We start from the raw sequence: 14,530 nt of genomic DNA, 5'->3' as shown, positions 1-14,530 counted from the left end.
ATGCCTCCAGTAAATAACAAAGGGCAGAACAAACGGGCGATCGTGTAACTACGAAATGCACACCTACACACGCAGATTCGTTTTACTGCTTTCGTATTTCATTGTGACACGTTCCTTTTTGCACTTTGTGTTTACACTTAGCGCGCACGCGCAATAGTACGTGACTGCCTAAATTACTTTGTGAAATTCGGACTCCCATCTAACAGAACAAATAAATTAATAGACGGATGTTATAAGCGTTTTGATGTATGTTGATCAGTTTATTTTGCCCATTTGGACAAATTATAAGAACATAAGTTGCATTAGGTTTACGTATTATGAAAACATGGCTTGTACGTGCGTTCTTAAAGGCACAGGGTGCAATATTTCTTAGGTTGCTGTGGACATAACGCATTAATGGTTCAAAGAACTGATAAAATATCGATATTTGACTTTCACACCGAGTGCCAAATGAGATCAAGGCAAGAGGGGAGTTTTGATTAGGCAATAAAAAAAGTGGAACTACATTTTCTGCCGATCACCGTCTGTCAAGAAAGCTTAACGCTTGGACAGCTATTTCCAACCTAGTGTAGGACGCTTGAATGGGTTTGCCCAAGATATCGTTCCATTTAGTGAGGAGAAAGACTTTATTTAATCTACAAGGACATGCTCTCTTTTGCTCCACGATGGGTTTTAACAATAAAAGTTTTAACAAAAGACAAATAAAACAACTACACAGTCGATAGATGGATGAGACATTTACTTTGTATTTGAGGATCTGTGGCTTCAAAATCACTCAGGCACTCCATGAATGTATGCCAGTACAGCTTTTGGTACCAAAGGAAAATAACAGTGCTTTAACGACAAAAAGAGCAAATTACACTCAATGAACTGAAGTCATTTCATTAAAGTGTGAATTTTAATTCATTCCAAATAAGACCACAAACAAAAGTGCATTTTGTTTCCAATTATTACCTCAAATATTTTTGGCATTACAACGCAAGCAAAACTCAAAACATTTAGGATCGCAAACATAATAAAATCACTTAGAACAAAACACACAAAAAACCCCAAACAAAAACATGCTTTACTATCTTAAGTACTTTAATGCTTGTCTGTTTTGTACAATTCATTCATTTCTTACAAATTTTCACTTAAACCATGGATCTTACTTTACAGCAAGGGTAAAGGAAGCAAAGGGTTAGTGCTAACAAAAAGAGCTTTGTTTTGCTCTGAGGTAAAATTTGGTCTCCTCTAATCACACATTTCTTTTTCTTTTTTTCCCCTGTTAGCCTTCTGTCCATCTCTCCGTCGGCATGGGCACATGCTGCTACCTTTTCAGCCCCTTCTGAGCCTGCTTCAGCAAAGTATCAAAGTCAATGCTGCTGAATTTGCTTTTGGTAGGGGCTGGGTCAACATCTCTGTTGGAATCTAAAAACAAGAAGACAAGGATAAACAACACCTTATTTATTTATTTTTTTTTTTAATGGAGCTATACAAGTCTGAACAACACCACAAACAAAGTGTCATACTCCAAGCTTTGAGAATGAACACAATGGATAACTGCTAAGTTGAAAATGTACACAGCACTCGTATTCAGGCAAACTCTTTAACTTACTGGAGAGCCTCAAATGTCAGTCATTGGTCAGTAAAACATTTCATAGCTAATGAAATGACCATTTTCACGATAAAACAAAACAGAACAACTGATAGGTTGCAGGCTCTGCGATGGACTGGCGACCTGTCCAGGGTGTTTCCCTGCCTTTTGCCCAATGAGCTCTGGGATAGGCTCCAGCATCCCCCACGACCCTAATTAGGATTAGCGGCTTAGAAAATGAATGAATGAATGACAGGCCGTGCCAACCTAGATCTGCATAGTTTGATTTGCAGAACTGCCGCCTTCCACCAAAGCAAAGATCAAAGGGAAGCTCATCCTCCCGCCTCAGGTTTCCTCCGTTCTCAATGGCAGCAAAGGCATCGTCTGTGTTGTAGTAGGTGACAAAACCATAGTTGTCCCTTGAAAGCAAACACAATGTCATAAAGCATTATTAGTTGTCTTAACAGCATGAGTATATAATTTTACTCTGGCTTGTGTGTCAGTGGAAACAATCCTTTATCTAAATGGACACCGTTTCCACTGAGACACAAGTGGAAACCAGGTCTTGCACTGAGGACCCCCGACTCCACACACACACACACAAAATAAATACAATGTCATCTCTTGGCTGCTGATCTTACCCGTGATTTCTAAAATGTAAGGTACAGTCCTCAATCATCCCGAACACGGAAAACCGATCCCTGAGCTCAGCCTGGGTCATGGTCCCTCTGATGCGTCCTACATACACCACTCTTCGCTCCTCCTAAAATTAAATGCATTTGAGAAAAGGGATTTGTTTACACTGATTCAGTCTTGAAATCACACAAAACTGTAAGCTGTATTCCTGCCCTTAAAAATAGACTTTCTTTTACTCACAATGGCTCTTTGCTTGCGAATCCTCTTATCTTGATGTCTGCTGTGGTCCCTTCTTCTGCATAAGGAACCATAAGAAAGCCAACATTAAGAAAAAAAAAAAAAGTCCCTATAAAAAAAAAAGAATTGTGGCCAGTCTCATGCTTAGCTCTTTGGTTCTTCCCCAAGCCTTAAGCATAATCTGGTCATATTAGCAAGATGCGTCCCACAAGACTAAGAATAGTTCCATTTATAAAATTAAGGCTTGAGAAGCACTGACAACACTGACAATGGCTCTCCAGAAACCGGTCTGCCTGCCGCAAATCTGAATCCGTATTCACGCCGCTTCTGTACCGATGATGTTCACACTGACCTGTGCCAGTCTCTCCACCTCTGATTCCAGTCTGGCTGTGGAGAACGAGAACAAGATCCTGAGCCAGATCGGCCCCACGATCTGGATCTTGATCTGGAGTAACGGTAGCGACGGCGACAGACGGGCGAGCGAGACGGCGAGCGGGAGGTGGATCGGGAGGATAAACAGGAGCTGCTTTCTGAGCGTCTGGATCTGAATCTGAGAGACAACAGGAAACAGATGTAGGCGTGTCGGTACGATAAACTTCAGATGGCAGGTCCACTGAATCTCTCCCTCCAGTGCCACATTCGCTCATACTTTGATCTAGACCGACTGTCCAGAGAACATCTTTTCCTCTGTCCCCACAATATTCAGAAACAACTAATTTGCAAAATTCTGAGACAAAACAGAAGAAGCGTGAAAAACAATCTTACCTCTTTCTGAGTGGGGAACGAGACCTAGAACGAGAGGAAGAGGAAGAGGCCGAGGAAGAGCAAGAGCAGGACGACGACCGTGAGCTGGAGTCAGGGCTCTGAGACCACCTGCGGTACCGCCTGGACCTTGTTCGACCTCTAACCGGCGAGCTGGAAGGGTGTGGGGAGTAACGTGTCCTTGAAGACTCCCCTTCAAAAGTATCAGCAGAACTGTCCTCCATTCTGCAAGGGGAGCTTTCTGGAGAGAGCAGAACTGAGCCTGAAAAAGGCCCCGTTTCAGGCAAAGTCCTGTAATCCAAGGGCTTCTGACAGACAGTTTCCTTATAATTACTGCTAATTGCAGAGGGAGGTCTAGGGTTTGTGTCAATGGCTGAAAATCTTTTACTGGTTTGGATCTGAGCAACCGCTTGTTTTCCCTGAGTTAAGCAGTAGTCATGGTCCGGGAAAGCCACAGACTGCAATGGGGAGGGAGTGGCCGTAGACACGAGGGCCTTGGCATGAGCCTTACTAGGGGGCAGAGGGCGAGGCTCAATGATTTGGATGGTCTTAGCCGGAGACGGTCTGATGACCTCTCGATGCTTTGGGCCCTGCGGTGCAGCAAAGGACTTCCATATTTGGTGGGGAGGTGTAGCGGGAGGTGTTAACCCTATAAAGAAGAGCAGAGTATGAATATCAGTATACTCTAGTACAGGACGAAGCTTTCACTTCAGAAAAACTTGTGACCAGTGAAAGTACTTACATGCAGTGCTGCATAGATCTGGACCTTTGCCATTTTGAGTTCCCATGTCTGGTTTCCCATCTTGGCAAGCCCCTAAGGACTCCTGTGCTCCACTGGCTGAATAAAATTCAGAACGACATTAAGGTCACTTCAGGTAATCATTAATATAATGATTTCCAAGAATGAGTATCATGGGGCCACAAACAATTACAGTCGAGTCTGCAGTGTAATTCTAATTTAAAATGTCACAATGCGGATCCATTGTGCTTGTGTTATCCGTTTGTTCTTTCTCTAATGGTTTCTCTCAAAAACAAGTTAAATTAAGACTGTGTGCAAGTGCTTAGCATAACCTCATATGAATGCTGAGACCCCCCCCCCCCCCTCCTAAACTAATGTTATTACTTTTGGTGCATGTCTGTGATGTAACTTCCAATACTAGAACACTAGAGATGCTGCCATGGCAACAGCTCTCTGCAATCTTTACTCCTTCCAGTCACAAACTGAGTCATCACAAGGTTATTGTCCTGTATTCTAAATACCATTATGACATTAAAAATTGCTGAGAAGAGAAAAACCCACCTCAGTGGGGATATGAAACAGCTCATCAAAGCTAAACCAGACATGACAGGCATCATATGTACCTCACATCTTGTGTGTTACTTAATGTGACTATATTGCAAAACTGGAATATAAAAACCACCTAAAGAGAATAATATGGGCAAAACAGGAGTCATATTACTAACCTTGAGTTTCCTCAAACTGCTCCAGAAGGCTGGTCAGGTCACTGGCTTCTATTGCTGCAACACACATCAAGAAAAGTTCCAAAGCATGTCTGTAGTTGTGCGCTGCCATGATACAGATAGAATCAATTGCAAAGTAGGCCCATGTGGTCGACTTACCCATCTCAGCACTTGATGCCTGAATTTGCTGCCCTTCAGGGCAGCTCTTGTTGGTGCCTGCAGAGATCTGTGCAGAGGGAGGATTGTTCTGTGTCGTCTGCACTGGTTTTTGTACAACTGGATCTTGAGCTGGATTTACTACTTGAATGGAGGTACTGACAGTTGTGGTAGCAGGACACACTGGTTCTCTGACCTCCGCAGAAGGAGTCTCACTAACTGAAGACGACGCAACCATCTTTTGGGACAGAGAATTAGCCTGCTTTAATGTGCCAAGGGTCTGGTCTATTACAGGCTGCGTTTGTGGCTTATCAGGTGTGGTATCCTGTGGTAAGAGGTCTTCCTGTTTCTTTACATGTTGAACGTCGATCTCAGGTAGAACTTTGTCACACAGACGTACTTTAGCTACAGTAGATGAGGAGGGGGATTCTCCTTTGCTTTCTGTGTGGCAGGAGGCTGGAAACTGAAGTGGTACTCTTACAGGGTTTGGTGGGTCTGAGGTTTGTACAAGCACTCTTTTAGCGACGCGGCGTTTAAGAGGGGACGCTGTAACCGGAGCAGGTTTGACAGACTTGTCTCCTTTGGATTTTAACACAGAAACTGGAGCAACAGGGGAGACATTCTGCGCTTTAGAGGTACACGGTGGAGGTTGGAATCCTGGTAAACAAGGAATAGGAGGAAGTTCACTGGGCGGCTCTGGCAGAGAGGGCCACTTGGTTCTCGGGTCCACGTGTTTCTTGACCACTGGGGGTTTCTTTTTCTGTCTGAGGAGACGGTACTCCTGCAGACTCAATGCTTTTGGCTTGGATTCGTGTTGTTGAGGGGAGATCTTTGTGGTTTCTTGGTCGTCCGAGACGGACGGAGCTGGGGAACCTACATTTACTGCGCTGCTGTCACCTTCAGTGTCGCGCACCGCGCGTTCGCTTTCACTGCAGTCTAAAACTGGGGTTTCTGACGGATCGCCAAGGGTTTCCTCTTGTGGGATTTCATGGTACAAGGTCAAATCAGATGCAAAAGTCACCCTTTTCTTCTCCTTCCCAGTGTTGTGCTTGGCTAAAGCACTCCTCTGAGGCGTCTCTGTTGAGCTACATGTGACAAAAATAGTTTTCCTTTCCTGGTGGACTCGCTCGTCTTGACTTCCGGACTTATTAAAGACACGGGTGGAGGACCCCTGAGCACCTGTCCCTACTCGTTCCTGAAACATACTCTGCTGAGTGTTCTCCTGTGGGGAGCAGCTTATTGCAGGGGTACTTTCCTCCTCTTTGTCAACATTCACAACATCCAGAATTATGTCATCATCTACAAGCTCGTGGGTATCTTCCTTACTCCCTTTTACCCCATCTTTTCTATCCTCCAAAGCTTCTGTGAGGCAGTACGAATGCATGTGTTTCACGAGGTCAACAAGGGACAGAGGTCTGTAGCCGTCGTGATCATCACCTTTTGGGTTCTGTGGATCAGGGCAAGGTGGATCAGACTTAGTCCAGAAAGTTCTCTGAGGGCAATTCCTGATCTCTTCCTCCTCATCTTCCGCATCTCTCTTCTGTGCACTCGGCTGTCTCCTCCTGTCTGAAAACGGACCCTCAGTCTGTAAACAGGAAAATAAAATTACAAGTAATGGCAATTCAGCAACAACAGAAGGTGCCCTGGGGGAAAATGACTCACATCAGTTTACAAACTCCACTTTTTTATGAGATGCAGCCCTGTATTTAATGAAAATATTTTTTTGCACAACTGTTTATTCAGAAAAAGCATCTTCCAACCCATCTTTCCATGCAGGTCAAAGACTGGACTACGAAAGCAAGGGCTTGAGGAGTTTTATTACACATAGCCAAGCAGCACAATCACACATATGCGTAAAGGGCCGCTAGTCTCTGAGAAGAGGATTAAGAAAAGTCAACTAACTACATGTACACCCTTTCTCCAACAGACTGCACAGAAATCACAAAGCTAACCTTAATCTCTGTCCATATACAATCTGTAGTCTCTCTATAAGACTGAAGAGGTACAAGTGGCCAGTGCGAGTTCATGCAAAGCAAAGTGTGACCCAAGTGTGTTAACCTCCAACCCTCAGAGGTTTCAACACGTATTAGATCCAACCATTCACCACACTGCCTGATGTTACCTGGCGGTCGATAAAAGCCTCTTCCGTTCCTGGGGTGAACTAATTTCTAAAATCAGGTTGTGTGGTTCATGGTTTGCCGCAAATACCTACATACAATAAGACCCATGGGCATTCCATTTTAATACCCCTGGTGTTGTACCAAATGTTTAATGCAGAAAAAAGAACTGCATGTCTTACATTTACTGGCCAATAAGTCAGGGTTTCAGTGGAAACTGGGCTTTGAGCGGCTGGCTCTTTGGTGCACTGAGCCCGCGGCAGACCCAGGAGCTTCCGCAACTGCGAATATGGAAAAAGAAAAAAACAAACATCGCAAAATTATCTGGCGGATCATAGCTCAGTGCCAATCTAGCATCAGAAAAAAAAAGTTTGTTCTATCCAAACCAGAGAAGCAGGTTTGGGTGGGTGGGGGGGTGCCTACCGGACAGTTTGTCTGCTCTTTCCGGGTTGTGAAAATGGCAGAGTCGGGAAGGGTGTCAAAAGGTGACAGGGTTTCATCGTCCACGTTGTCAAGTATTTCAGTGAGTGCACTGAGCAGTGTGGCCTCGTTCTCTTCGTCCAACCTGCTGCTCTCCTGCGAAACCACACGAGAGGCGTTCTTATCGGAGGACCATTTCTTAATGTAAACACCAATTAAGGTAAACATCAAAAGAGTGAACGGTCTAAGTCAGACGTATCGGAATTCAAAGTTATAACAGAATTCTATAACAAGGGATTTTTTTTATGTTGGCATTTCTGTTTGCTTTGATCCAAGAAAACAAACAAAAAACTAAACAAAAAGGACTTAAGAAAGGCCCACAGACCCAACTTTATCCATAATCTCAAGAAGGAGAAGTGTATTGGGCATATTCACTCACTTCTCCAGCAGCTGCGCTGTCCTCAAAAATGGAAAGTATGGAAGGGTCTAAACAGCCATGGGAGGTGTCTGAGGACCCCCCAGCACTCAGCCCAAATCCAGTGTCATCTGCATCACCATATCCACCCTGGGAAGGAGACAGAGCAATAAGATTAGCTCAGGTTCATGTAGGAAAACAAAATCACAGGACATACATGGTTTACAAGACCTAGCAGTTCAACTCCTGTGTAGAGGCTACAGTTAAGTTACTTTCCTCTACTGTGTCGTACTAGGCTGCATCAAGTAATTAAGCCAGCGTTTACATGAGCAAGATAGATATAAAAATACAAATCTATCCAACTTTAGCATAAACTGTTGTTCATACCCTAGTATTTACATACAATATGTATGTTGTATGCATATTTTGCAATACTACCACTGAATGTCAAAATGAGAGGAAACTCCTTCTAGCTGAGTCTTGCGCTGCATTGCAAGAAATTTCCATTCAACTTGGAATCTACTTTTCAAGCAATGAGCATGTTACTAGTATAACTGATCTGACAGCTCACAGCAACCATTAATTAGCTTTAGGAAGGACAACGGGCTGTCTCAACATGAATGTTCTGTGCAGAAACACCCTCACACAATGAAAAGGCGCATGCGCAATTTTAGGGTACAACCGAAAAGAAACTTGCCTGGGATGCAGCACATAAAGGACTGGCTGAACACAAAATGTTTTTAATTGTTATTCTGTGTAAAAAGCATTGTGGTGGAGAAAAACATGCAAGTGCATGCATAGTAAAGGTGATAACTTTCACAATGCATGTGGCACACTGCATTCTTCATAAAATCCATAGCTTTCAGTAGTGAACAAACAGAATGAGTGCATCCTCAATCAAACAACATTTAAACATGTTGGTTATGTGCTGTACAATGCCAACCACAAATGACTGCTGTTGTCAACAAATCATTTGACTCTTAACTGGAAGAAGATGATATCCAAGTTTTGAGGAAAGAATGTTTATTTTAAATGGATGACACCTTTTAAGTGAGCCGTTGAAAGACAGTCAACATACTTTTCTCGTACAATTAGGTAATATCAGTCCCCATTCAAAGCAAAGAATATTAAACTGTACCTGTAGAAAATGTCTCAAAATGAACACAAGCTTAAAGGTATTACTGAGCTGCAAATACAGACTTCATTTATGCAAGTATACAGTATTTGCATAAATGAAATGTCACGGATTTTTAGCAGATAAATTGGACTTTGTATTAACTGCTCTCAGACAAAACATCTCTCATCTGCTTCATGAACCTCCAAGAGTTTTGAAAGCTATTTGCAAACTTGCTTTTCAGAATTCTCAACTGAAAATTGAGATAAAAAGAGTCCAAGAGCTTCCAAAAGATAAAAGTAATATACATTACATAAATTATACACAATAAAACTATTCGTTATAAACGTTGTTGGACACAGTTACTGTCACGGCTCTCACCAACATAAAGGAGCTCACAGATTAAAATTCAGCAACGATCAAGTTCACAAAACCGCTTCCAAAACATTCCAATATTATCAATACGAATATACACAATTACACTTGACCACGAATTTCACAAGGAGGTTACGATCAAAGAAACTGTGACAAACTGACGTTTTAAAATGGGCTGCAATGACTCATACAATCCATCACTCAATGCAGTCCCGAAATAACCGTCTGGCACCCAAGTTACACAATAAAGCACATCAACATTCGATATGATTTGATGAAACTCTATTATCATTTAAGTAGGTATAATACTCTGAGAAAATTCAAACGATGCCTCCTGTATTTTGTGCAAATTGTTAAATCGTAATAAGTAGATAACTTATTGGTCACTTTTCGAAGCACAGTAAGTAATAGCTACTCCCCTCTTTCCGGTTTGTCTACCAACGCCAATAAACCGTCCAACTTCAGGGTGTCTCTCAGCGAACGACACATAAATATTATAGAGAAAAACGACGACTTGCCCAATGCTGTGTATTTCTGCAAGGAGTTATGTTATCCCTAATAGTTCCGCTACATACTGCATATTTTGCTAGTAACTACAGATAGCCAACGAGCTAGTTACATCCACGTGTCACATGTGCATCCACGGTTGGTCAGAATCTTCAAATTACTAAGCAAATGGAGGTAAATAGGTCTGGATCTACGTATCTCAGTTGATAAAATTGAAAACTGCCAAACCTGAGAGCCATATAACGTCTCTGAAGTGATTAATTCAAAGGAACCAGTGCTTAGATTCTTCTCTATAACGCCATGTGGCGCCGCCATTTTGCACTACTAAGATTCATTACAGGCTCATGAATAAGCCGGCGTGGAAACACGTGGTATGGCATTTCCCGGGAAAACTGTCATGCCGGAAACAGTTACATACGCGTTCTCTTTTTATGTGCATGTTTATGTGAAAATCATCGAATGAAACACTGTACTTAAATTTACTGTAGGATTCAATCAAGAAATCTTTTTCATCGATATGCGATTTCTTTTCAAACGCGTGTAAACCAGGAAGTGGACTTGATTAAGGGTGACATCTAGTGACCAATAAGTAGGTGTGTGTGCGGCTCTTGTTGCTGGTCCAAGGCGGCACGACCGATTTAACTGACATGTCTGTGCTCCCAAACAGAGGGAATACCAAAACATAGTGTCTTATTTGTGTGTAGAACCACCAGAACAGATATGGTGTACTTAGGCATAGTTTGCACAAGTGTCTAAAGTTCTGTAGGAGACATACAACATAAATCCTCCGTCAGAAATTCTTTCACTGTATGTTTTTTTGACCTTGCTTAACTAACTCAGAAAACACACCTGTGTGAAAGCATCTGTTTTAAACATATTTCCCTCTCATTTACTGAAGTTTTTTATATGGACAGTCAGATACTTGTGTGTGCTTTCTTTGATGGACAGTAGAATAAAGGTATGTAGGTAGTTCCGATGAAGTGAGAAGTAGGAGTCCTCTTAATCCAGATTTTAAAAAGGCGTGGGAATAAAGTTTTATTGATTGGGAATAAAGTTTTATCGATTGATTGGGATCTCCAATCCTCCTGCCAATAACACTTTTTTATTGTTTCCATTTTAAAATCACGTTAAATCACCATTTTGCAAAACCCGTAGAGTAACTCCCCTTTCTTTTCTTTTTCATACTGCTGATGGCCATTGTATTTTTCAGTACCCCTTGGTCTGAAACAAGTTGCTACCCTTTTGCCTTAATTTTAGTATTCAGCTGGTCTGTCTCTGGCGCTGTCTCTCTCTCTCTCTCTCTCTCTCTCTCTCTCTCTGTCTCTCTCTCTCTTTCTTTTCTCTCTCTCTCTCTCTGTCAGTGTTTAATGTGAATTATGGATTGTTGGACAGTGTACACACACTGGTTTGCTCCTTATATATAACTGTAAAGTGACTTTGACACAGGGCACATGAGGACAGTACCTGTTAAACGCCATTTCCCTTCACTGAAATCTTATATGTCTTTACCAGGCAAAGGCCTTTGACATATACACCATGACTATGTAATGTGTCTCTCAGCTTTCTGGTCAACAAGTAGAGATGAGATGATGAATGAGGTAATATTATTGTAACAGGTTGTGTCAGAAGAGTTTTCAGGTAAACTCTGTATATTTTTCAGGTGTTGGGGGAAAACCCCCCAAAAAAGAATAAAAAAGGAAAAGTTAGAGAAAAAAATCAATTGTCCAGTGTATGTCACATGATGTATTTCCTGGGAGCTTTTGCTTTTTTACCCTCTTTGCCTCTTCTGGACACAATTTAGCTATCTTGAAGAACATCATTTTTCTTTTTAATGCAATATATGTGCAGTGACAGTGGCCTCATTGACACTTAATAAGCATCTAGACTGGATGCAGAGCACAGTGACAAGTATGATAGAGTGACCGATTTCCTTCAAGTAATGGAAAGCCGCTGTAGGTGGGTTGTGTTATGCCAATTATGATGTTTTCATATCTACCCCCTAAACCCCCCCCCCCCCTCCAGTGTTGTATCATAGGACTTCTCTGTCGCTTGTTACAGTGCCACCCTCTTCTTCTTCTTCTTCCTCTTCTTCTTCTTCTTTTTTTTTCTCTCTCTCTCTCTCGCCCTCCCTCCCTCTGTCTCTCTCTCTCTCTCTGTCTCTCTCTCTCTCTGTCTCTCTCTCTCTCTCTCTCACTCTCTCTCCCCCTTGCTCCACATCTTGAAACCCATACTGTTTGAAATGGGGCCAGCACGTCTTCAGAGACTGGAGGGAGCCTTGTGAAAGTGGGTCACCTTCTGGTTCTTTCTATACTCTCTGACACTCCACTGACTGTCTCTATGGAGATGTCTCTATTATCTCCTCACAAACACAGATATATACACACACACGCTCACATATGCAGGTATATTTAAGCATTTTAAACTGTAAGGAGATTCAGAGAGAGAGAGGGAGAGAGAGAGAGAGAGAGAATGAAAGTCGCCCTTTCTACCCCTCCTCTCTTCTGTCTTCCCCATTCTCTCCTTTTCTCTTTCCCTCCACCCTTCTTTTTCCAGTCTCACTAGAGGCCTCTCGGAGTTTGGCAGGAAACCCAGAGTACCCCTCTAATGGAAAAGAAAGAGGGAAAGTCGGGAAGTTCATTCTAATACACGTACACACCCAGAGATCATGCTCCTCTGGTTTTCATACAAACATAGACGCACAGTGAACATTTGACATCAACTTTAGAATATTGTAAAAGGCGCAACAAAACACAGATTTCTCTGAAAACCTAACCACTCTCTATGCCTAAGTTCTAACCTATTTGTAAGTGTTCTTTTTAAGCTGTGCGGTTTGTGTACTTCCTTCAGTCAATCTGTGTATGCTTGTAACACCTCTAATTTGACCTTATTAAGACTGCCCAATGTTTATAGCCATTGGTCAGTACTCCAGAGATAATAGAAAGAGCAGAGGATTATAAAAAAAATCAAAGGCCTCCTGACCTTTAACCTGAAAACACATCTGCCACTGGTCACTGGATGCCAATGGAGTCATGATGTTAAGTCACTGGCTGCAGCCCTGGGACCAATGTCAAGTGCTTGAAACTGATTGCCCACACAGGAACATGCACAAGAGCCACAGATCTCAGAACTGTTAAGTAGAGCAGAAAATATCACAAGGTGGTAAGGGCCGGGGGAAGGTGAGGAGTTGTACTACTACTATCTGTCAGGGTTTTTTTTTTCTCCCAGAGATGTTTTTGCCTTGTTCCTGTCTTTTAAGGAGGAATGCCTTCCCATGTGGAGAGTAAAGCATCTAGTAGTGAGAAACAGTGGAACTGAGGGATAGAGAGAGAGAGAGAGAGAGAGAGAGAGAGAGATACAATGTGATTTGACAAAGACAGACATCTTCATCAAAACTGTGAAGCATCTGAGAGGCGAGGGACAAGCTGCACATCCTGACATAACCAACAGCTGCTGCTGTGGGAGATGCAGAAACACAGAGACACATACTCATTTACACGGGTTGACAAAATAAGCGGAACGTCAAACAAAATATGAATATTGTTGTTGTGTTTGATCGGGGAGGGCACAGAACATGTTTGATTCCGTTCGGCTGTTCATGAAACCAGTGCTGAAACCCTTTTGTAGAATACGGTTGAATATGGAAACATCTTTAGAAAACAATGTTTACTCCATAGTACCTGGTTTTAAATTCCTGTAACTCTAATATGTAAAGTAATTATCAAACAAACACAAGGTGTTTGGGTGATTAACACTTAGGAAAAGGCAATTTTGGTTGAAGGCTTCTGTTAGCTTTCTTCAAATATAGACCCATCCAGATAAACGAAAAGAGAAAAGAAAGACCAGACGAAAAAGAACCACTCAAAGATAATACTTTTTCCACTGCTTAGAAATTTTGTTTTTGCTGAGCCAAGTTATGGATTGTTGTACATTGCTTTTGTTTACAAGTGCTTTCCAAATGTCACCCCAACAATAAATATCATTTTGATGCTCATTATGTATTTGTTTTTGTTGCTGAGGTTGGGTCAAAGTGGTGTAAATTCAGCTGTGTGGTAATTTTGAAGTCGTTGTTTTTGCGGTTCTTTTTACTAATTATCTTTTGTATTTTCCATTAGTCCCTGTTTTTCCTTGTTTGATGTGTGCTGTCATGATTTTGACTCCATTTCCCTTGACTGCTTTCGCAGTGTTCTTGTGTTTGTCACTGCTGCATCTGTAGTTTGGGAACCGACTGGTTGACCTTTCTCAGAATCTGCTGTCTCTGTCTTTGCTTCACATGTGTTAACACAGAACATTAAACTTGCATATTATAGTATCGATTTTATACCAGAAATATTTTGATACTTGGTACTGAAATGAACGTGAAACACATATGTTACTACGTTTTTAAATGAAGCCTCTTTACTTAAATAACAGAGTCCTCTTTTTGCTGGCATTATTTTTACACTCCTGTACATATACGTATGCGAGCAAGCACTTAAGGGCAGATGAGAGCACGTGGAAGAGCTGAGAACAGTCACACACACAAACATAAACACACAAAAAGACACGCTCTCTCTCTCTGGTCCTGGAGATAAAAGCCCATTTATTGCTTTCTGGACCGGACGATGAATGCTACACACACACACACACACACACACAAACACATTACACACACAGTATGGGTGCGCGCAGAGCAAATTCTCTTAGTTATGTAATGTGTGTTTTCATGGAATACATCCTGTGCACACAGGAGAGTTTGTCTGCAGGAGAAGGGCTTT

At 42.1% G+C, this 14,530-nt stretch overlaps 1 protein-coding gene across 1 annotated transcript; it reads right to left on the bottom strand.

Moving 5' to 3' along the window:
* Nucleotides 1-1,117: 1,117 nt before the first annotated feature.
* LOC115810148 (peroxisome proliferator-activated receptor gamma coactivator-related protein 1) lies at nt 1,118-10,091 on the bottom strand. Its single transcript, XM_030772074.1, has 13 exons — nt 10,005-10,091; nt 7,805-7,930; nt 7,369-7,521; nt 7,134-7,226; nt 4,832-6,413; nt 4,676-4,729; nt 3,954-4,049; nt 3,215-3,860; nt 2,802-2,999; nt 2,453-2,507; nt 2,218-2,339; nt 1,844-1,995; nt 1,118-1,410 (listed from the first exon to the last, which is right to left on the bottom strand). Exons 1-13 carry the CDS (start codon nt 10,089-10,091, stop codon nt 1,310-1,312), a joined length of 3,465 nt encoding a protein of 1,154 aa, XP_030627934.1. The 3' UTR covers nt 1,118-1,309.
* Between the last annotated feature and the right edge of the window lie 4,439 nt (nt 10,092-14,530).

The sequence above is a fragment of the Chanos chanos genome, chromosome 4 (assembly GCF_902362185.1).
Source record: "Chanos chanos chromosome 4, fChaCha1.1, whole genome shotgun sequence".
NCBI classification, from domain to species: domain Eukaryota; kingdom Metazoa; phylum Chordata; class Actinopteri; order Gonorynchiformes; family Chanidae; genus Chanos; species Chanos chanos.
This window is presented reverse-complemented; position numbering and strand designations above follow the sequence as displayed.